The sequence below is a fragment of the Gossypium hirsutum genome, chromosome A01 (genome assembly GCF_007990345.1).
Source record: "Gossypium hirsutum isolate 1008001.06 chromosome A01, Gossypium_hirsutum_v2.1, whole genome shotgun sequence".
NCBI classification, from domain to species: domain Eukaryota; kingdom Viridiplantae; phylum Streptophyta; class Magnoliopsida; order Malvales; family Malvaceae; genus Gossypium; species Gossypium hirsutum.
Genome location: NC_053424.1, coordinates 44,108,622 through 44,132,238, shown reverse-complemented (window position 1 = coordinate 44,132,238; position 23,617 = coordinate 44,108,622). Strand labels below are relative to the sequence as shown.

Sequence of the window (23,617 nt, the reverse complement as noted above, 5' to 3'; positions counted from 1 at the left end):
AACTAAACGGATAATTCCATATATACATTTTCTCAAATCATTCCTACTTCACATTCCAACCCCTATATTCATACATAAGGGATCATCTTAGCCAAATACCGGAAGCTCATTACTCGACTGAACGAATATTATTCGAAGGGAATCAACTATTCCAATGCACATACGAAACATACCTCATTGTTGGGATTTTACAAGCGTATTAACTGAAATTTTTACAGCAAGATCGCTCGTTCCCGAATCACGTACCTTCGGAATTTAACCGGATATAGCTACTCGTTCAAATGCCTTCGGGACATAGCCCGGTTATAGTAACTCGTACAAATACCTTCGGGACTTAACCCAGATTTAGTGACTCGCACCAATGCCTTCGGGCTTAGCCCGGAATTAGTAACTCGCACAAATGCCTTCGGATCTTAGTCCGGATATAGTCACTTAGCACAAAGCCTTCGGGACTTAGCCCGGACATCATTCGAATAACCATGTACATTTATCAATAGATCATGACACATCCGTATTTCATTTTCATTACCAAAGCTCAAACACAAGACACTTATCACACTTGAAATTTCGGCTCAATAGCCACATACAAAGAGCATGATTTTGATTTGCTTAAAACATGATCTAATCAAATCATAATCTGAGTTCCATTACTCGAAAACTTACCTCGGATGTGGTCGAACGATTTCGGCGGCTATTCGATAACTTTTTCCTTCCCCTTATCCAACTGTGGTCCTCTAAGCTCTTGAGCTAATTCAAACAAATTTAACTTATTAAAGTCTCATTATGCTAGCTTATGGCCGAATATGACAAGGAGTTTAATAGGTCATATGGCCACCCTTTAGCTCAAATACACAATGGTCATGCGCATTTTTAATCACATTAAGCAGTTTAACACAATTCATTTGAACATCAAAAGAGAACCTCAAGGTACTTAGTCCATATATACATTAGACATTAGAGTCACATATGTACGAAATCACGAATCGAATCCAACATATTAGCTAATATTCCCCTTAGCCGAATTTTCTAAGTCAAGAGAAAGCCATCAATATGCTTACCTATGGCCGAACATACACATCAACTTATGTACTCATTCATGTGGCCGAACATACATGTTTATGTTGAGGCCGATTGCAACACTCAATACATTCTACAAGTATGGTCACTTGTATTGACTAAACACCATTTTGTTTCAAGTTCAAAACTTGGCCCATACACATATATACACTAGTAAATCATCCTCTCCCTTTCCATCAATTCAACACATACATTACTCATTAATATACAAAAATTATATTCGGCCTTAGCACACAACTTGCTAGCCGATTCTTCTCCATCTAGCAACTAATGCACATATGTGCTTATTTGTTAGACTCTACTTCATCTAACAACAACCATATTTTCCCTTCTACTTCTTACCATGGCCGAATGCATCACAACACCATACCATTTCAATTTTTGGTCATGGTTAAACAAAGAACTTAATGTCTCACTCAAAAATGCTAAAAAGAAGATTCAAGAATCATCAATCCACCATCACATGCACCATTACAAAGCTTCACTTTTAGCATGCAAATGATATCAACACAAATCCACCTTAGCCGAATATCATCTCCATGGCATAGTAAAGATTTGAACCATGGGCTAGTTAGAACTCAAGCTAACTACTAAAATATACATGAATCTCATGGAGCAACCTCAAACATACCTTAGCCTAGTTACATGCATGGCCGAACCTCTTCAACATTTCCTCCTTTCTTTCCTTTTGAATTTCGGTCAAAGATGTTGAAGGATGAACACACATTTTTTTTTGTTTTCTTTCTTCCATTCACGGCAAAGGGGGGGCATGGATGAGACCATTTTTTTTTCATCACTCCTCCCTTTCATTATTTAATTACCATGCTCATTATTTTATTTTTCCTAACATACATCACTAACCTAACATGTTTGTGACATGTTTCCACCCATAGCATGGCCGGCCACTATGCTTTAAGTTGGCTAATTTGACATGCAAGGACAATCACTTTCCCACATATATTAATAGGCCACTTGAACACTTGCCTAGCATATTTCTAAATTGTCTCACATAAGCCCCTACTAATAAATTTCACATACACTGACTAAATTAAAGTATGGAACTATCACACAAGCATTTACGCACATCATAAACACAGAATATAACCTTTAATAATTTATAAGACTCGGTTTCGTGGTCCCGAAACCACTCTCTGACTAGGGTCAATTTAGGGCTGTCACACTCGGAGTGGCACGCGACCTGTGGTCAGAGGAGGTGCGATCGGGCTGGGGCAGGGTTGGCCTGGTTTGTGGGGGGTTGAGGTGGTGAGGGTGCGAATGGTGGTTGAACGTGGCTGGTCGGGGCTGGAGAGGCGTGTAAGGAGGAGGGGAAGGAGTGGGGTGATGGTCGAGTACAATGGCGCAGGGCTGGGGAGGTGAATGGTGGTTGGGATGAGGGGTGGGGGCAAATCGGCAGCTAGGGTTGGGGATTTTGAAAAGAAGACAAAAAAATGAAAATAGAATTAGGGTTTTCTTTTAAAGACTGACAGGGTCGTGTTTAGCCCCGTGTTGGGCAGCACGATTGTGTCATACGCCCATGTAGTCTAGTTCTAGCCCGTGTACATTTAAAATTTCTGCCCCAGTCATCACACGGCCTTGGATGCACCCGTGTGTCCACGGCCGTGTGTCCACGACCGTGTGCAATGTCATTCGCTTCTCTCACGCTTGTGTAGCCTCCTACACACCCGTGTGTTTGAACACACGACCCTGTGCCTCGCCCGTGTAGCTTTCTGACTTGTTTAAAAATTGAAAATTTAACTCCAGTTTTCACACGGCCTAGGACAGGCCCGTACACGGCCGTGTCGCATGCTTGTATTTTCTCTTTTAGCCCGTGTCTCTGTCGATTTTTGGGATTTTAAGCTTCAGGCCGAGGACACACCCGTGTGCTGTGGCCGTGTGGGATACACAGCCCTATTACACGACCGTTTAACCTATTATTGCGCCCATGTTAAGTCACACAGCCTAGGACACGCCCATGTGTCTAGGCCGTGTGGGTTAAAAACCTGCATTTTAATGTTTAGTTAATTTTTAAAGAAATAATATGAAATAAAAAATGAGGAAATTAGCAATGTTAGTGCTCGGGCTGCCTCCTGAGAAGCGCTCATTTAAAGTCTAAGCTCGACTTACCTCGTATTCGTACAGTCACGATGGTTTGAGGAGTTGAAACTCCTCTCTCCTGTTATCAGTTCTAGCATCAAGATAAGGTTTAAGTCGAGTACTATTTACCTTAAAAGTACCAAATTTAGAATGAGTTACCTCGACCATACCTTATGGGAAAACATTTAGTACCATAAAAGGAGTTGCTCCGTTTGAGTTAGGCTTTGAAGTAACAATTCGGGGATCCATTTCATTTAACAGTACCTGGTCCCCAACCTTAAATTGATTGGTTCTATCGTTAAGCTCGACATGGTGTTGCTTCTGTTCCTCATTGACATAAGTCCGTCATTTGTCTAGTTCATCTATCTGTAGCATTCGTCTTTCATGGATGGTTCCATTGTTGGCACATGAACTAGAACGTGGCTCATTTGTGCTTCTCGAAAGTGTTTCCTACAAAGAAGGTTGAACCACATGATTAGTCTTATTAACATGATTTATAAAATTATCTTTATAACTTGATGCCTTAACCGAATCACGAGCTTGGAGCGTGATCGTATTATCATCTAGACGTAGTGTGAGTTCAACTGTACCAACATCAATGATAGTTCTAGCAGTTGCTAAAAAGGGGCATCCTAAAATTAAAGGTACGTCACCATCCTTATCCATGTCTAAAATAACAACGTCAACTGGGAATATAAATTTATCAATCTTTACAAGCACATCTTCAATTATACCCCTAGGAAATCTAATAGTTTTATCCGCTAATTGAATACTCATCCTAGTTTGTTTGGGTTTACTAAAACCTAGTTGCTTAAACATTTTATAGGGCATGACGTTAATGCTTGCCCCTAAGTCAGCCAAAGCATTATTAACATCTAAACTACCAATTAAACAAGGAATAGTAAAACTCCCTGGATCTTTTAATTTACTGGGTAGTTTATTCTGCAAAATAGCCGAGCAAACTGCATTCAACTCCATGTGCGACGAATCATCTAACTTACGTTTATTTTTCAAAAGCTCTTTTAAAAATTTTACTGAGTTGGGCATCTGTGAAAGAGCTTTAATAAATGGTAAGTTAATATTCAAATTTTTCAAAAGGTTAAGAAATTTGCCGAATTGTTTATCTCTGAGGTCTTTCTTTGTCGCGTTGAGGTATGGCACATTAGGTGTATACTTTACTTACCGGTTTTTGTTTACTCTGGTTTTCATCCACCTTATCTTTACTTACCACGCTTTCTTCTCTTGGTTCTGGTTTGGACTCAACTAACCCTTCTTCATATCGAACAGTAATCGTATGGAGCTACTCTCTTGGGTTAGTCTCGGTGTTGCTAGGCAAGCTACCTTGTGGTCTTTCTGATATCAGCTTAGTAAGCTGACTTATTTGATTCTAGAGCCCTTGAATCGACGCTTGTTGATTTTTAAGTATTGTTTCGGTGTTTTGGAAACGTATTTCTGACACCGAGATGAATTTCGTTAGCATCTTCTCAAGGTTCGGCTTCTTCTCCTGCTGGTAAGGCGGTTGTTGAAAACCTGGAAGAGGTTGCAATCTTTGATTACCTTGACCACCCCAAGAGAAGTTGGGATAGTTCCTCCAACCTAGATTGTAAGTATTACTATAGGGGTTATTCTGAGGTCTAGAATTGTTACCCATATAGTTGACTTGTTTATTCGTAGTGCTAGGGTCGTAGGCTAGGCATTCTGGATTATTCATTCCTCCTCCACTTGTGTCACACTGCATCACCAAATGTACCTGCCTAGAAACACATGAACCATCAATCGTTTTATTTAAGAGCTCTACCTAGTTTGATAACATGGTGATCGTGTTGAGGTTAAAAACATCAGCGACTTTTGTCGACTTTGTCCTCATGACTTGCCACTTATAATTATTCAGTGACATCTCTTCAATAAACTCATAAGCCTTCTCAGGTGTTTTATTATTTAGGGTACCACCAGCAACTGCATCAATCAGTTGTCTAGTTGAGGGGTTCAAACCATTGTAGAAAGTCTAAAATTGTAACCATAAGGGTAATCCATGTGAAGGCACCCTCTCAATAAATCCTTATACCTCTCCCATGCATCGTATAGGGTTTTTCAGTCCATTTGTACAAAGGACGAGATATAATTCCTCAACTTTGCCATCTTTGCCGACGGAAAGTATTTCAACAGAAACTTTTCGGTCATTTGCTCCCATGTAGTGATGGACCCTTGTGGTAGAGAGTTCAACCACTGTTTAGCTTTATTCCTCAATGAGAAGGGAAATAACTGAAGGCAAATGGCATCATCAGAAAGCCATTAATTTTGAAAGTATCACAGTACTCCAGAAAGTTAGCCAAATGAGTATTTGGATCCTCATCTTGCAAACCATCAAATTGAATAAATTGTTAGATCATCTGAATGGTGTTCGGCTTTAGTTTGAAGTTATTTGCAGCAATAGCAGGTCTTACAATACTCGATTCAGCCCCTGCTAAATTAGGCTTGGCATAGTCGTACATAATACGAGGAGCAGGATTCTGATTTACAGGATTCACAACAACCACAGGAGGTAATGGATTATTTCAATTTTCAGCCATCTCCTCAGTATTATTGGTATCATCCTTGTGCTCTTCCTCTATCTACTGTAGACTCCGCCTTATTTCTCTACGATTTCTATGAGTTGTGCTTTCATTTTCACTATCAAATAATAGAGGTCCTGACGGATTTCTTCTAGTCATAAACTAAAAAAAACCTGCCAAAAGCAAATAAAAGAAAAATTAGTATTTAAAAAAATAAAACTAAAACAAAAATAAAATGCAATAAAATAAAAAATGACTAAATTAATAAAAATTAAGTGTTCCTAATATTTTAGTCCTCGGCAACGGCGCCAAAAACTTGATGGGTCATGAAACTAACTAATATTTCAACTAAGACAAGCGCACCTATCGATTAGTAGTATAGCTATGGTGAGTTCGGAATATCGTATCCATGAGGACTAAAAGTACTAGTAATAATTATCTTTCTATTATTTAGCCTATAATTAAAGGGATTTGTTTTAATCTAATTTTAACTCAACTAATTAACTATGAACACGACAAAGAGCAAATTGGAAAAAATACTTGAAGAAAACTTATGAATAGGACAATACCCAGGAAAGAATCCACCTAGACATCACTTATTATTCTGATTCTGAATCAAACGATTTATTCACTTGTCTTGATCCGTAGAAATCCCTAAATTATGTTAATATCTCTTTCGAGACTAAGAACAACTGACTCTAGGTTGATTAATTGAAATCTCTTTCTAATTAAAACCCTTATCGTCGCATAAACTCAATTTATGGATTCCCCTATTAGATTTGACTCTAATCCGGCAGATTTATATTGTCCTATTTCTAGGATTGCATGCAACTCCGCTTAATTATGCTAGATCTACTCTTAAACAAGGACTTTTGCTCCACTGAATAAGCAAATTAAACTTGGATTAATATCTTGAAAATATTAAGGCAAGGATTAAGAACACATAATTAAGAACAAGAACAAGTATTTATCAAGTAATTCAGATAATTAAGTAATAAGATCCATTGTAGGTTTCATCCTCCCTAGGTATTGAGGGAGTTTAGCTCATAATGTAAAAGGAAAACATCTAAATTTTAGAAAATTAACAAGACATAAAAAACCCAAATAAACTTAGAGAGAAATTTGAATGGAGATATTCAATCTTGAAGTGGATCTGCGTCCGAGATGATTCCAACGGCTTCCTTCGAGTAATTTCTGCTTTCTACTCTGTGTGTCCCCCTTAGGTCTACTTCTAGTGTTATATAGATTTTAGAATGCTCAAAAACCCTAAAAATTGGATTTTTCTGCGTATTTGGGAAATAGGGAGCGATATCAACACGGGCTGCCACATGGGTGTGTGGCTAGCCCGTGTGGCTCACACGAGCGTGTGCTCAGCCCGTGTGGAAATGGTCTTGGCCATGTGGATATTTAAATCAGCCGTTTTGTCCATTTTTGGCCCATTTTCTGCTTCTTATGTTCCCCCATGCTCTTCTAAGTATAAAACATAAAATTAAAGGATTAAGAGCACCGAATTCACTAATTTATGTAATAAATCACCCAAAAACATGCCAAGCATAGGATTAAAACATGTTACATTAATGGTTTATTAGGGATATATGATTTGAACATGAAATGAAATTGAAATGAGAATGATATGAAAATGGAATTGAATTGAAACAGATCAGGGAACTTGATTTTTACCCCGTTACACTATGTTAGAGTAAATCAGATATAATTGGCATGCCATAGAGTCTTTATATTTGAGGATTTAGAACTGTCTAATTCCTAGAGGGTCGAAGGAGGAAAGACCAAATTGGTCAGATTTTATTATTATTAGCCCCAATTCCCAGAGGATCGTAGGCAGCCTCAATTACCAGAGGGTCGTGGACTACTTTGATAGCCATCATTGCCTAACAACTCGAGGTGACGAATTCGTTTATCTAGTTATAAGTCTAAACTTTAGTATGAGATCTAAATTAAAAGGTAAGCAAAAACAAAACTTGAATTTATTTGAATTTCCATATTGTGCAAATTAAATTAATTACACTATTTTGAATTTAATTAAAAAGCTTATTTTCTTTACTTAATTTGTCAATATCAAAATATTAAAGTTTATTAATATTAGAATTTTCTTTTATTGTGATGTTATTAATGATATTTATAATCATCTTTTAGTTTATTTCTATCAATTACTTTGTGTTCAATATTTATGTAATGATTTATATGATATTAGTATCACTAAGCATAAAAATTGCTCAGCATACGGTTTGTCTATTTTTCTGTGCGCAGGTGGTTAGATTCGCTAGATCATTCCAGCAGCATCCGAAGAACCGAAGTTCAGCTCAAACAATGTTGGTGAAGAGTTTACTTTATAGTTAATGTAAATGGCATGTACCTAAGCTTGTATATATATATATATAATATTATGTCGTAAACTGAATTTAAATATTTTCATTATGTTTTCTTTGCTAGTACTTTATAACTAATGTTTTGGATGAAATAGTAAAGCGTAGAAATCTAGTTTATTGGTATGTTTTGAGAAATCGAAGTATGGGCGATTGATTTGGGAGATGAATTGAATGTGATTATATTGTGAAATCTAAATTTTTTTTGTAGGAGGTTTTAAGTAAAATAGGTAGAAATACTGCTGAAATTTTTATAAATTAATTTTACCACTATGTTTCCTTTTCAAAAAAAAAAGGAAATGTCAGTTGCTTTGACAACAAAATGTGACATTTTATATTCGGATTCAACAATTGAGTCGGATATAAGGTGTCACTGCTCAGGCTATAACTATGGTTGAGGATACCGATGTGCTTGTTGTCGAACTAGATAATCATGAGAAGTCAAGCCCTAATCCAAAAGACAAGCCTTTTTTTTTTTAAAAATCAAAATGATTGCTACTGAGATTGTTGAAATCTTTGCAATCCCTTTGTTGTTGAACATGAACCAATGCTAAAAGAGAAAATAGTTTCCCTAATTTAAGCTACAATTCAACAAGTTATATCCGATTCTACTCTTATTGAGAATCTTATTGAAAATCATGTTTCTGAAATTGATATTAATCCATCTTCTACTAATGAATTTGTGACAAATATTATTGGACTTGCTTTTATCGTTGACGATGTACCTGCTGAAAAACTATATTTTGAGTCAAAAGAATTAGAAATTGATGATTTAGCCCTGGAAAAGAACAAGAGAAAACTTAAGAAAACTAAAGCACAAACTATCGTATGTGTGGCCTCCTCTTTCCTCAACCAATTTTGGTTGATTTAGTAGCAAATTCTGACCAAAATGCCCTTGATCGGACCTCTCCTGGTTGGTGTTTCGATTGGACAAACATTGCCTATGCTGTCATTTTTTGTCCCTTGATGACAATGATATTGCGATATCCAGACAATGATATTGCGATATCCAGACAATGATATTGCGATATCCAACTCTGGATATCGCGATATCATTGTCAGTATTGAAATGGAGGTCTTCTTGTCAGCTGAATATTTGAAATATTATACCCACAAATTAGATGAAAAAACAATGATATTTGAAATATTTTACATATAAACATAATAATTATATTTAAAATAATTATTTTATTTTATAATATTAGAAATCACTATAACTACAATATAAGTGGAGAAAATAAATATTAATATATATAGCTATTATATATAAAGAAAAATATAAAAAATTAATTGATGTTTTTAAAAAATAAAATATATTTAACATAAGAATAAATATAAAAAATATTTTTATTATGTAATTATTAATTTATTTATATAAATAAATAACTTATTAATTTCAAATATTTATTATATAATTACATATTTATTATTTAATATTATAAATAAAAAGTTATTAATTAAAAAAACTAAAAAAACTTAGAAAGTAATAATCATTTGGATGAAATTATTATTATTTATCCATCTAACCGGACTGCTCATGTGTTAAATTTCAATCTTAGAATCAACCCACATCAAAAGGAAAAACTAGCAAAATCCGCAACGCAATAGACTTCATTAGGGTTCTTCGATTCCGTATTTACATATTCTTCTATCAATTTGTGAAATTTCATCTTCAAAACCCTAATTTTATTTTATTGATTCAACATGGCTATTGCATCAGGTACGTTCTCTATTCCTTTTCCCCCAATTTCTTCCTTCCGATTTCTTTCGATGCCGGAAGAGAGATTTTTAAATTTTATCTGTAATTGTTTTGGAATTTCAGTGGCTTTTAAATCAAGGGAGGATCACCGGAAATAGCTGGAATTAGAGGAAGCTCGAAAGGGGGGCTTGCGCCGGCTGAGTTTGACGAGGATGGAAAAGAAATTAACCCTCATATTCCTCAGTATATATCATCAGCACCATGGTATTTTAACGCTGAAAGACCTAGTTTGAAGCATCAACGGAAGTGGAGATCCGATCCTAATTATACCAAATCTTGGTACGATAGAGGCGCGAAGATATTTCAAGCTGAAAAATATCGAAAGGAGCCTGCGAGAAGTAAGCGAACCTCTTTTTCTTTTATCTATTATTGTGCACCCTACTTGTTGGTGTGTCTATGAATGCCTTGTTTCGTGTTTTAATGGGTTTTTTAGATTTTAGATCGCACTGGTTGATATAATCATTTCGGGGGTAGAAAAGGGGATTAAAATTCTGGTTAATAAGATGGATTCTTGGTTAATGTGAAGCTAAAATTGTAGGTTAAAATGTCGTGCAATATGACTTAAAGCTAATGTACTTCCTCTTGCTGTTTCTTTGAAATTTTCTGTTTAGCAAACAAGAATAAGGTTGTAATTCCTTTTTTTATATGTTCCGTATCTAACTATTTATTCGGAAGTGATGCAATAGATGTTTAGTTGTACTAGTAATGGCATTCCTCTCTAATAAGTGACGAGCCTATTTGTTGACATATTGAGATAGAAGTCATTTAGGCATTTTTGTAGCTAACCATATAGGGATAGATTCCAATGATAGAACTTTTTGCTGCCACATCAGACAATAGCTGGGTTATGTTGGCTAATGAAATTCATGTTTTCTTTCAAACACAATGGTATGAATCATGGAAGATACTTATTAATTGATCGAGTTGAACGTTCTGTAGCTTATGCACTCTATACTTGTTATATGGGATTAAATAGTTTTAGTTTAGATGGTGAAACGAGTTTGTGTCCTTTGTGCTTTAAACTCTTATCATGCCACAATTCATAATTTTTTATTCCCTTTTTATTGTTTGTTGTAGCTGTGGAGCCATGACACATGATGCAAAATCATGCATAGAGAGGCCTCGTAAAAAGCTTGCAAAATGGACGAACATGCGCATTGCACCCGATGAGAAGATAGAGACTTTCGAGCAGGATTATGATGGCAAGTGTGATACATGGAATCGTTATGATGCATCTACAGATGCTCGCGTAATTGAAAGGTATGAGGCAAGGGTTGAGGCTAGAAGGAAGTATCTGAAAAAACAGCAGCTGAAAAAGTTGGAGGAGAAAAATAGTAAAAATGAGGGATAGGGAGGAGAGGTTAGTGACGAAGATGATGCTCTGAACGGTTGATGAAGCTAAGATTGATGAGAGCAAACAAATGGACTTTGCTAAGCTTGCGAAACGTGTTCGTACCACTGCTGGAGGGAGCATGGGAACTGTCAGGTACATTTATTATACCTTTCCTCAATTGTATCTTATTTTTTATGTATTATTTTTACTTATTTTGGTTTCTAAAGAACATTTCTTCCCTGCAACATAAAACAAGTATTCTTATTTCATATTTGCCTTTTCCTTTTAGGAATTTGTGTATTTGGGAAGACAGCGAAATATCTTTTGAATCTTGATGTCAATTCTGCTTATTATGATCCCAAAACTCGATCGATGCATGAAGATCCTCTTCCTGATGCTGATCCTAATGAGTTGTATGGAGTGAGTATCGTGCAGAATTTTTTCCTTTAATTGCTTTCATATCTATATGCCATAAAGTTGATTAAATAATGAATTCTGACTTGTTTATTTGTTATCTTGCAGGGTGATAATCAATATAGAATGGGTGGGCAAGCATTGGAGTTCAAGCAGCTCAATATTCATGCATAGGAAGCATTTGATAAAGGTCAAGATATTCATATGCAGGCTGCTCCATCCCAAGCTGAACTCCTCTTTAGGAATTATAAGGTCATTAAAGAGAAGGTGAAATGAAAGACTAAGGATACCATTATGGAAATGGAAAAGTATGGCAATGCAGAGCTTCTCTTGGGGCAAAGGAGGCAAGTCGAATATGATCGTGCTGGCATGATTATTAAGGGAATTGCCACGTAAGCATTAGAAATATCTAACTAAAGTTCGACTGTTTGACTGTCGCCCACCTGCCAGATAATATTTCTGCAAATATCTTCCCAAACTCTTGCAAGGGAACGCCAGAGCTGTTAGCCTGCGCAATGCTGTCCGTTCCATAATGTGATATTTGCTTCGAAGGACTTGAACCCAGAGTGCTTTTGTATTGGTTAACAGTTCAATAATGTTTTTAGAATCAGAATTGTGATCAAACCATTGATTTTTTTAGAATCAGAATTGTGATCAAACCATTGGTTTTTAGTTCGACCATTTCGACCGGTTAAAAAATTAAAAAGAAAACTCTAATATAATTTTTTTAGATAAATTTAAAATCCCATTCTTTTTTTTATCTTAATGCTTTTTATTCCTTGTTTCCGGTGCAAGCTTTCTCAATTCTTATGCAATTTAATTTTCAAATCAATCAATTTACTTCAAAATTTCAATTTCTAACTCAAGTAAAGACTATCAATTTTTAATACTTAAAAATTCTCTCTATCTTTAATTCTTATTCTTTCGAGTCTTTAAAGTTTGAAGTTCAACTTTCAACTCTTCTTCATTTTCCTTTTCTCCAAATTGGTTTTTTTTTCTTAATCTATTCTTATTCTTTCTTTTGTATTCATTCATCTTTTTTTTTTCCACCCATTTTATTTATCTATGATGAATTTAAAAGTTTCATTATGTACATATTTTTTCATTTCTTTTAAAATATAAAAATATGAAGATTGTTATTGTTTCTCCGTTCATCTTGTTTTTATTCTTCTTATTTCTTCTAAATCACTTTAAAAAGTATGGAGAAAGCTTTTGATTGCTCAGTTTTTTTTTATTTCACACTGCTTAGATTAGGGTTATTTTAAGTTCCTTTTTATATTGGTTTTAATCTGGGTAAAGGCTGGGTGTTATTTTTTAGGGCTGATTGGATTTGGTTGTGGTTTTTTCTAGTTTGGGCTAGAAGAAAATGACACAAAAATTGTAAAAATCGGTTCATTTACCGATTTATCCAATTTATAGTTGACAATTTCATAACGATTCAAAATGGTTCGCAATTCAAAATTTAGATACTTGATTTGAACAAAAACTAATTTAGATACTAACTCAAACAAAAGATATAATTTAAAGGTCTCCTATTCTATTAAGTCTTATTTCTAATTCAAAAAATGATTACAATAATCTTTAGAAAAAGTTGTCGCACAACACAAACATATTTTAGCTAACACCACCATGAATCAAGCAATACCATCACCTACCTTGCTATCCTCAATATTTCCTACTACCCAAGGTTTGTGGCAGTTCAAGTACAAATACAAAACAATAAACACCAAGTGATGGCAAGGATTGAAAGTACTAAGCAATTGGTTGTGGTTTCCAACCAAACTGTTTTCAAACATTCAAGATTCTCAAACCACCCCTTAGTCTATTGTCTTTATAGTCTTGAGTCCAACTAATGCAAGTACTAAGTATATTGCTAGAGTCAATACCATAATCGTTAAACACCATGGAATTATGCTTCTTCCAGAACATCCAACATACATTTCCAAAGAGAGTGTTCCAATAGGCATTACTAGAAACATAGGTAGTGGACATATTCAAATTAGCCATCCCTCAATCCACCAAATTTGAGGCAAAGAAATTGACTTGAAGATAAGGAGGCACCAAGGTTTTCCACGCGTGTATCAGGCCTGAGCCACCCCTCATTGCATGAATAGAACTCTCTTGAACTTCCCCACATAGGTGAGAAGAGGCATTGATGGCGATTCCCTTGTTACATCTCTTCGTATTAGTTAAGAGTCAGTTCTTCACAAGAAGCCAAAGGAAACTCTTAACTTTTTGTGGACATTAAAGCTTCCAAAGAACTTTCCAACAACTATTAATGGCATCCAATTCTGAATTGCAATGGCAACATAAGCATCAGAAACTAAAAATTGACCACTAACCGTCCTTTTCCAAGTTATCATGTCTTTGCCCCCATTTAATCTCGAAGGGACGAAGGTACATATGCGAAGCAACATAATATAACCAAGCCATAAAGAGAGATTCCCCCAATCTCATTTCCCATATCAAGTTGTCATCTCATTAACCAAAGCATTTTGATTAATTCCTGTGGAAGAGTACTTATAATTCCAAAGAGGACCAAGATCCGAAATCAAAACACTTAACCAAAATTTGACTGTTTACCATCGCCCACCTGCCAAATAGTATTTCTTCAAATACAAAGGAACACCATACAAATGAGCTATTAGCTTGCGCAATGTTGTCTAGCCTATGTTCTATAATGTGATATTTTCTTCGAAGGTCTTGAACCCAAAGTGCTTATGTATTGGTTAACAATTGAACTGTCACATCCCAAATTAGACTGATTTAACAAAAAGGTGAAAAAGGTTACCTATTTTGGCACACTATGGTAGCATAGTCCGTCATTTTACAAGCTTTTGGCAAACTAAAGTTAGGATATAAAGTATTCGCCCGTAGAAGTATCCAAGGATTTCATTTAGGGGTATTATTCAATTCAAGAAAGAGTAAGCAAATGAAAGATACACCTCAGAGTTTTGGTTGAACATAAAGTGCCTACTAAGTATATGAGAAAGTTGTAAGGGGCAAAGTGTCTTTAAGACCACACTATACACAAGTCACCGCCAAGGTGTAATAAGCCCGATTTGCATGAACACTGTTATAGTTAGTTCTCATAATGGGATTAGTTGATGGTTAATTGGACTGTTTTGACTCTCTTTTTGATTGGCTTATCTTTAAACGTCAACTTCATCAGATTTTCTTTACTTGCCCCAAATTTTTAGTATGGAAAACAAAGTATAATTTTAGTAAATATGACCACTTGTTAAGATCTACTAAGAGAAGTTGGGTATATAGATACGGTAAAAAGAGAACATAGGGATGGTTTTTCTTCTTTCTATTCCACCCTCTAGTTCTTCTTAGATCTAAACATTCTTTTCCTTTTCGTTAACCTAGAAGTTAAGGTTTTTGGGTTAATCGATGGATGTTTCAACCTTCTAGTGCTGCTGCTGGTTCAGGAAGGATAATTGGATTTGGAACTCCGAGCTACAGTAAAGGTGAGTATCATGTGAGTCTTTGTCCTGACTCTTGCATGTTAGTTTATAATGGTAGATATTGATGTCTTCTCAGATAGTTGGTGAATGTATGTGTGTGAATTATCATAAAGGTTCTGCATAATTACAAATGATATATATGATTTGCTGCATGATTAAGATGATGTGTGGTATATATGCTTATGAAATCATATATGAAAGAATATGAGTTCGTCAGAAGTGTGAACGAATTTGGGTAAGTGCATTTCATGTTAAGTGAGTAACACAACCATTTGTGATGCTTCCAGTAGGGCAAGTACATTGCTAACCGGGCTGATAGATCATTTTATGAAAATGTGTGTAAGACCATGTGGTAGAGATCCATGGCATTATATGATAATGAGAATACTCATGGTTTTGCCTCCGGTAATATATAAATCAGACAAGTAGAGCATGGTATGAAAATATGTACAAGACCATGAAGGAGAAACCCATGACACCCTCTGAGATAGTCCACCGAGACAGTAAACACATAACATTTTGTAAAGCTTTTGTGGCGTATTCTGTAAACACTTTGTGGCATATTCTATAAAGCCTTTCTAGCCTATTCTGTGATACTTGTGTGGCGTATTCTATGATGCCCTTGAGGTAAGATTTGGATAATTGCCTTTGAGGCAAAATTAGGATAAGTTTAGAGACTTCTTCACTTGATAACTTTGTGGTAGAGATTTGAGTAAGTTTGAAAACATCTCTATTTGGATAGCCTTGTGATGAAATTGAATATGACTTAAAGGTGTTTCCTGAAAAGTTCACAACAGTATTTCTGAAAGGTGAATCCACCATAGTAGTCTGTCAGTACAAGTAATTTGGCATATTCGTAAATATGAGTAGTCTAAGAGTTTGCCAGATCTGAATTTGTTTACATTATGTAAGGAAGTAATATAAATTATATGGTATCTGCCAAATTTGAGTGTTTCATGCTGTATATAAAAATGTTATCTAAAGTAAAAGTTGTCCGTCAAATCAGAGCGTTCTCATATATGTAACATGGTTGTCTGGGATTTCACGGGATGACTTAGAAGATTTTGTCCATCAGAATAAGTTGTGATCTGATCTGATTGGTAATTTGATAGTTGCCAATTCAGTATGAGAATCTGGCAAATGTAGGATCTGTATGAAGTTCATCTTAAAAGATTAGTTAATATAAGTAACTGCTAAGAATAGTATCTATGAGTACACCATCTTGGGGAAGGTATTCAACATCCAACTGAGTGAGAAACCGTTGAAGGTAGGTTCTGTATGGATATCCTTTTGAGAAGTGTAGTTGTTTTCAAAAAAAAATAAGATCTGTATTAGGTGGTGAAGTTTGGAATCTGTTTAATGAGTGAATTGTGTGTAGGATGGTTAAGTATGGAAGTTGGAGTATATGTATACGCTTAATATTAAGAAAGTATCCACCAAAGAAAGAAAGGAAATCAAAAGTCTTTAAGATGAATTCAACATGAAATGCTTCAAGGTAATTTGGGTTAAAACTCACTAAGTTTGTGTCAACTTACAAATGTTCGTTTATGCTGTTCGCTTTAAGAGTGAGTACGCCATGAGGGACCAAGCTAGGATTGTGCCAGGGTGGTAGTTCGAGTTGCAATATTATGTATACAAAGAGCACTATAGGAGTATGACGCTTAGTATACTACGCGATAAAGAATTACATTATATTTGGTTGGGTATAATAGGAATAGATTACGCCCCAATTCAATGGGCCCACCACCAAACCAATGTTTGGTTGTAATGCCTATTACAGCCTCTTTCAATCCCTCCTCTATTCCCACTAATCACACTAAATAGCATTCAACACCCTACCCATAGAATAGCCATTCCTCACGTCTCAGTTTCAACTTTACCCTTCTCCCTTCCTCACGTCTGAAACCTTTTTTTTTTCTTTCTTTTTCCCATTTCCTTCCTGCCTCTTCACTAACTTTACCCTTCCTCACATCTGAAGCTCTATCAACGCCTTCGCCCTCGACGCTTTCGCCTTCTCAGGTTAGGGTCATATTCCATTTTTTTAATTATTATTTTGATCATCTTCCAACAGATCGACTTCAGATGGGTGGGGTAGTCTCTACAATTCCAAGTAGGTTTGCCTTTGTAGGCTACTCTCTCAATTCTTCTTTATCATTCTTGTTTTGGGTCTTCATTGTTTTTTCTAAATGACTAACAGCTTCGATGCGCCATTTTTTTGAACTCTTTTTTGGAGCGATTGGGTTTAATGTAAAGACTGTACAATACAACAACATCAAGTTTCAAGTATGAGATTTAGGTAAGTTAACGTTAATAAATCTGAAATAGCAGCTAATGTAGTTTATACAAATGGAGTTCAATTTAATTTATTGAATCATTGAAATTTACAATAATCCTTTTACTTAAAATACAATCATTGAATTTCATTTTTGATCCTATAGTTATCTGGTTGGCCTGCTTGCTTTGGCATTTGCCACAAGGCCTTTGGGAATTTTAGTTACAGTTTGAATTGTATAAAATTATATCAGCAGAAACTTTTGTGGCTTGAATTTACAGAGAAATTGTTTCAGTTGTTGAGTTTAAACATGTAGCTCCATTTTGCTTATCAGCTGTGAGATTCTATAAAGTTGTAACATTCATTTAACTCTTTGTTCTAGTTTAAATCAAATGTAGTTTTTTTTTTTTGCAGGTGGTCAGATAAGCATCAGGTACTTGTTTTTAAGCTATGTGGTCTCAAGGAAACATCTTAATACTTTTGGAATAGATGAGGTTTTAAATTGGTTTGTTAAAGTAGCTTTAACTGTTGTGGTGTGTCTTCTAACTAATGGAGATGCAACCTCTAAGTTACTTTGCTTCTTCTATTTATTTAATTCTGATATGGGGACATCTTGTGGGTTTTTTTGGCTGCTCTTTAGCTGGACAATAAGGTGAGATGAAAGAAGATTCATCATTTTTCATTTATTTACTCAAGGAGTTTTGTTTTTTGAAATTTTTCATCTCCAATTTACTTTCTTTGTGATGATTTTAGTCCTTTCATCGGGCAATTTGCTGCTTGTTGAACACGCCGATTGACTTCACCACCCTCTAACACTAGTCTTCCACTTTTCTTTTTAATCTGCATCTTTTACAGGGCATATTGGAGATGCTATTTCCCAAATACACAAGCAATAATTTATGTTGTTGATTCAAGTGACACAAGAAATTATTCGCTCTGCTATTGACTTTAAGAGGGACCCATGGCCTAAGGTTTCGGACAATGCAAAGGACCTTGTAAAGAAAATGCTTAATCCTGATCCAAAGCAGCATCTTACAGTACAGGAAGTGCTTGGTAACCTTCTGTAAATGTTGTATGATTTATTTATATTGATATATATTTTCTATGCATGAAAAATAATCCCAACTATTGTATGCAGAACATCCATGGCTACAAAATGCCAAGAAAGCACCCAACGTTCTGTTGGGTGAGACTGTGAAAGCTAGGGTCAAACAATTTTCTATAATGTACAAGCTGAAGAAGAGAGCTCTAAGGGTAATAATCCACTTTGCACCACCTTTGACTAGTTTTTATTGATTGTATGTTGCATTTTTAAATGTTTTCCAGGGCCCTGGTGCTGGAACTAGCTCTAACTTACCTACTGTAGGTGCAATTGCTGATAGTCAGTCAAGCATGTTCTATTTTTCTTGCTTCTAATTTTGTCTGATCATATATTGCAATAGTTTATTTTTTACTTGATTATTTCTTTTATTTATGTATATTCAGTCACATAGTATTTTTAGATAATGCCCCGTGGTTTATCTGGAGCAACATGATGATATGGTAGATTTTCCACAGGTGAAGAGACCAGACCTTCTGGTTGGTCTTCAGCAGATCCTACACACAGGAGGCATTCTGGCCTGATTGCAAATTCTAGAAGTTTAGCTAAACAAAAAGGTCCAGTAGATAATGATCTTTCTGCTGCTAAAGATCCTATGGTGATAATTAGTATTATTTTGTATTTTGTATTTGGGCTATGACTATTTGACCAAAACTGTCATTATATTTTGTATTTGACCAGTAGCTAATGATCTTTCTACATGCATGTGAATTTGTTCATTATATTTTGTATTTGGGCTATGACTATTTGACCAAAACAATCATGGCCTCCATGTTGTTGCTGAATTTCAATTTCAGTTATTTTGGTTGGGATTTATTAGTAATAAATTATGTGAATATATCTTATGGAATTGTTCATAATCTTTTTTCACTATTAAATACAAATATAAACACACTCTATGCAATTTACGTTCACCTACAATCTCGACAATTCACATTCTTTCTCTTGTAACAATATGAATGCTAATCAAATGACACATAATTAAGGGAGGGCAGAAAAAATATACAAACGACACAAAAAACGGATAAAAACATAATAATAGTTATGATTTTTTAATTTTTATAATAATAATTATATTAAGAATTTTATTAAATTATATATTATTTTATTAAGTTATATTTAATAATAATTATGTTAAAATATGGTTAAATTATTTATTATTTTTATTAAATTATTTTAATAATAATTTTATTAAAATTTAATAACAATAACAATAATCATCTACCTACAAAAATTTTTGTTAAGGGTATTCTGGTCATTTTAGTTTTTTTTCCTTATGCTATTCCAACATCATTCCATTCAACCAAACACAAGAATACTATTACAGTTCTATTCCATTCCATTCAAGCAAACAGTTGAATTACTGATTACAGCTCTATTCCATTACAGCTCTATTCAATTACAGTCTTATTCAATTACAGTGAACCAAACGTACTGTTAGTCTTTAGTAAAGTTTTGAGTTGTAATGTCTTATGCTGCTTTGAAAATCTATTGTATTCTTAAATATTTTCTTTATTTAATTTTTGTTCTGAAGATAGTTAATAAAATAATAAGAAGTATGTTTTAAAAATGGTTATACATCAGTTGTAAAATGTTTTCTAAGTGTTTATATGTTGTAACATCCGATATTCGAATCTGATGATTCGGGTTAGGTAGAGGGTGTTACATGAACAATGCTTTTAGAATCAGAATAGTGACCAAACCGGTCAAACCATTGATTTTGGTTTGACTGGTTCAAAAAAAAAACTAATGTAATATGGTTTTAAATAAATTTAAAATCCCATTCTTTTTTATGTTAATGTTTTTCATTCCTTGTTTCTGGTGCAAGCTTTTCTCAATTCTCATGCATTTTAATTTTCAAATCAATCAATTTACTTCAAATTTTTAATTTCTAACTCAATTAAAGACTATCAATTTTAATAGTAAAAAATTATTTCCATCTTTAATTGTGTATTCTTTCAAGTCTTTAATGTTTCAAGTTCAACTTTAAACTCTTCTTCATTCTCCTTTTCTCCAAATTGGTTTTTTCTTAATCTATTCTTTTTCTTTCTTTTGTATCTATTCATTTTTTCACCCAATTTCTTTATCAATGATGAATCCAAAAGTTTCATTATGTACTTAATTTTTTAAATCTTTCAAAATATAAAAATATAAAGATTATTGTGGTTTCACCGTTCATCTTCTTTCTATTCTTCTTATTTTTTCCTAAACCACTCTAAAAAAATGGAGAAAGCTTCTGATTGCTCAGTTTATTGATTTCACACTACTTAGATAAGGTTTGTTAAGTTATTTTTATATTGGTTTTAAGATGGGTAAAGGCTAGGTGTTAATTTTGGGGTAGGTTGGATTTGGTTTTTTTTTTCCAATTTGGGATAAACGAAAATGACCCTAAAAATTGTAAAAACCACTTCATTTTCAAATTTATCCAATTCATGATTGAAGATTTAATAAAAATTCAAAATGGTTCACGATTCCAATGAATTAATGACTATCTTCGGATTGATGTACTGACCAGTTCTTGATTCAACCAATTTGACTAGTCGATTCAATTCGATTTAAACAACATTGCAATTGAATGCCTAACTTCATAAGGAAAGACATATTTCGGTGTTTCAACCATCAAATTCTGAGCCCTCCATTAGTAATTAATCAGTAGACTTCGTTCTATTTGACAAGATCTATCTTCCTCTAATTGCCCGAAGTACCTCAAATGAAATCCCAAAAAGCTGCTCAATCTATTTGCAAATACTAGTTGGTATCATGGGAACTTGTATAAAATAGTTGGGAATGGAATTAGGACTGATTTAACCAAGGTTATATGGCTAAACAAAGATAAGGAATTAGCATTCCACCTACTTAGATGGTTTCTCACCTTATCAACAATGAATTGAAAGGTGCTCAACTTAACTCTTTTATGAGATAGAGGTATACGAAGATGAATTCTCAAATCATCAATCTTTTTTAACCCTAATGCTTAAGTAATGATATTCTGAGTACTAATTCTTGTATGTAGTGAGAAGAATAACTAAGTTTTTTGATAATTAATTTTATGACTTGAGTGAGTAGTAAACAGATCAAGGATATCCTTAACAACCATGGCTTGCTCCATACCCACTTCTAGAAAGAGGATTAGATCATCCATTGAAAAAAAAAAAGTGGCAGATCATGACCCAATTTGGAAAGATGAATAAACCTTCATTTCCTATTTCTAATTGCTATTAAAATATAGTACCCAAGCCTCTCCATTCCTGACAAAAAGAGATAAGGACTCAGAGGGTTCCTTGTCGGATACCTTTGGAAGGTGAAAATTTTGATGTTAAAGGTCAATTATGTAACGCCTTCCACACAACCCGATGAATCGAATCTGAGCATTAGGTGTTGCGTCCTATAACAGATGTAAATTAAGCTTTTTGCCTATGTAAAGATTCTATCTATGATTGTGAAAGAATTTCTTATGGGCGTACATTCTATGGTTACATTTACAGTTTATGATAATAAAATTTTAGTATTCTCTATTTTATCTCTCAGTATACTATAGACACATTGGTACATTACTGAAACAACTTATGCTCTAACTTGAACTCGCCACTTAACTTCCTCTGTATGCATAACAACCCATTTTGCCACTTCCTTTTAGTGTAACCCTGGCGTCGTCCCTCTTGGGGAATATTTCTTTGTAATCTGAAACATAAAATAACCTTCATAAGTTCAAAAGAACTTAACGAGTTAAACTTTAAATACATGATTCATCACACCTAAGTGTCATTGACGCTTCGCACGTCCTACATATTTCCTTAGACTTTACCTTATTCCCTTTGTCAGAAAGATTTCCTTTAACAGATTGTAATTACTCCTTTTTATTTTAGAACTTTTTCTTCCTCATAGTTCCTTTAAGGGCTTATCTTCCTTTCATATTCATTAAGCCCTCGCTCTTTTAAGCTCCAAATTCGGGGTCCAAACTCAAAATATTATTTCTTTCCTTTGAGCTACTATACTTAAAATCTTTTCACTTTCTATGCACTTTCTTAAATCTTATCTTTACATAGTCATTAGCCATTTCATTTACCTTATTAACAAACTTAAAATCTCATTTCATACTTACTGATTTTTTCACTTCCTTCGGGTGAGATTGACTACACCCATTACTTAATACAAAGTTCGCCTAGATCTTTTTTACTTCAAGGTGCTATCCATACATGCCTATAACACATATCCTAGATTTTCCACCTATTTTAGTGTGCTCTAGCTTCACTATTCTTTTCTTGTTATTATGTGAGGTTCGCCTTTTCATTACATACAGAGCCTTTCTTTTAGAATTCATTGGATACTTAGTTCTTTCTACTTGTCAGTTCATTATCTCTTACACTTACCATACCTTAAGAGTTCTATCTTTACTCTGCCTTCAAGGAGTTGTTCATGTCATTCTTTCCTAATTCCTTACACGTCATTCATTCAAAATTTTCCGTGAAGACATTCCTTTTATTTAAATAGCCACAAATATTTCTTTTGTATTTGCCACAAGGGCTTTCCTTTATAGAATTGCCACCAAGGCATCCTGTCCTTAGGTTGCACCACAAAGGCATTTCTTTTTTAGATATAGCCAAAAAGGCTTCTTTTATGGAGATTGCCACAGAGGCTTTCCTGTGATAGAGATCGCCACAAAGGTGTTTCCTTTTAGATATTTTCCACAAAGGCATTCTTAAACAGAGGTTGCCACAAAGGCTTACCTTTCTAAAGTTCCGCCACAAAGGTTTTCCTTTACATCTAGTACTCGCCACAAATGCTTTCCTATCCAATGTTTTACCACAAAGGCAGTCCTTTAAATCCAATACTTGCCACAAAGGCTTTCCTGTCTAGAGTTTTACCACAAAGGCATCTTTTTTTCTGGTGTTTTGGTGATGGGGATTTGCCTAGACTTACATTTCGTGAGGTTTGCCCTTCATCATCCTGGGATACATCGAGAGCCACGTTAAGTAATAACTTTCCTTTAGTTCTTCCTATATGATGCCATAACCTGCCAGTTACGATTTTACACAATATGGTCTTCTACTTATATGATGCCATAACCCATCAGTTACGGTCTTATATGATATGGTCTTCTTCCCATATGATGTCATAACCCACCAGTTATAGTTTTACACGCTATGGTATTTTTCCCATATG

The 23,617-nt window shown here is 34.6% G+C and overlaps 1 protein-coding gene and 2 pseudogenes across 11 annotated transcripts; all 3 read left to right on the top strand.

The window, feature by feature from the left end:
* The first annotated feature begins 5,203 nt into the window (after positions 1-5,203).
* LOC121206684 (uncharacterized) lies at positions 5,204-5,304 on the top strand (annotated as a pseudogene).
* Positions 5,305-9,633: 4,329 nt separating this feature from the next.
* LOC107930630 (pre-mRNA-splicing factor SLU7-A-like) lies at positions 9,634-12,285 on the top strand (annotated as a pseudogene).
* A 4,602-nt stretch (positions 12,286-16,887) lies between these two features.
* Positions 16,888-19,304, top strand: LOC107930655 (calcium-dependent protein kinase 7). Of its 11 annotated transcripts, none has more exons than XR_001693052.2 (6): positions 16,888-17,193; positions 17,281-17,379; positions 17,770-18,007; positions 18,211-18,408; positions 18,494-18,609; positions 18,913-19,304. XR_001693052.2 is itself a non-coding variant. In XM_041111253.1 (5 exons), exons 3-5 carry the CDS (start codon positions 18,255-18,257, stop codon positions 18,976-18,978), a joined length of 336 nt encoding a protein of 111 aa, XP_040967187.1. In that variant the 5' UTR covers positions 16,893-17,102; positions 17,281-17,379; positions 18,211-18,254; the 3' UTR covers positions 18,979-19,304. The 11 variants fall into 11 exon arrangements, 7 of the variants coding, with proteins under 7 accessions (XP_040967187.1, XP_040967189.1, XP_040967194.1 ...); XR_005925580.1 differs by having other exon boundaries at positions 16,893-17,102; positions 17,770-17,788; XR_005925581.1 differs by having other exon boundaries at positions 16,893-17,193; positions 17,317-17,379; positions 17,770-17,788.
* Positions 19,305-23,617: the final 4,313 nt, after the last annotated feature.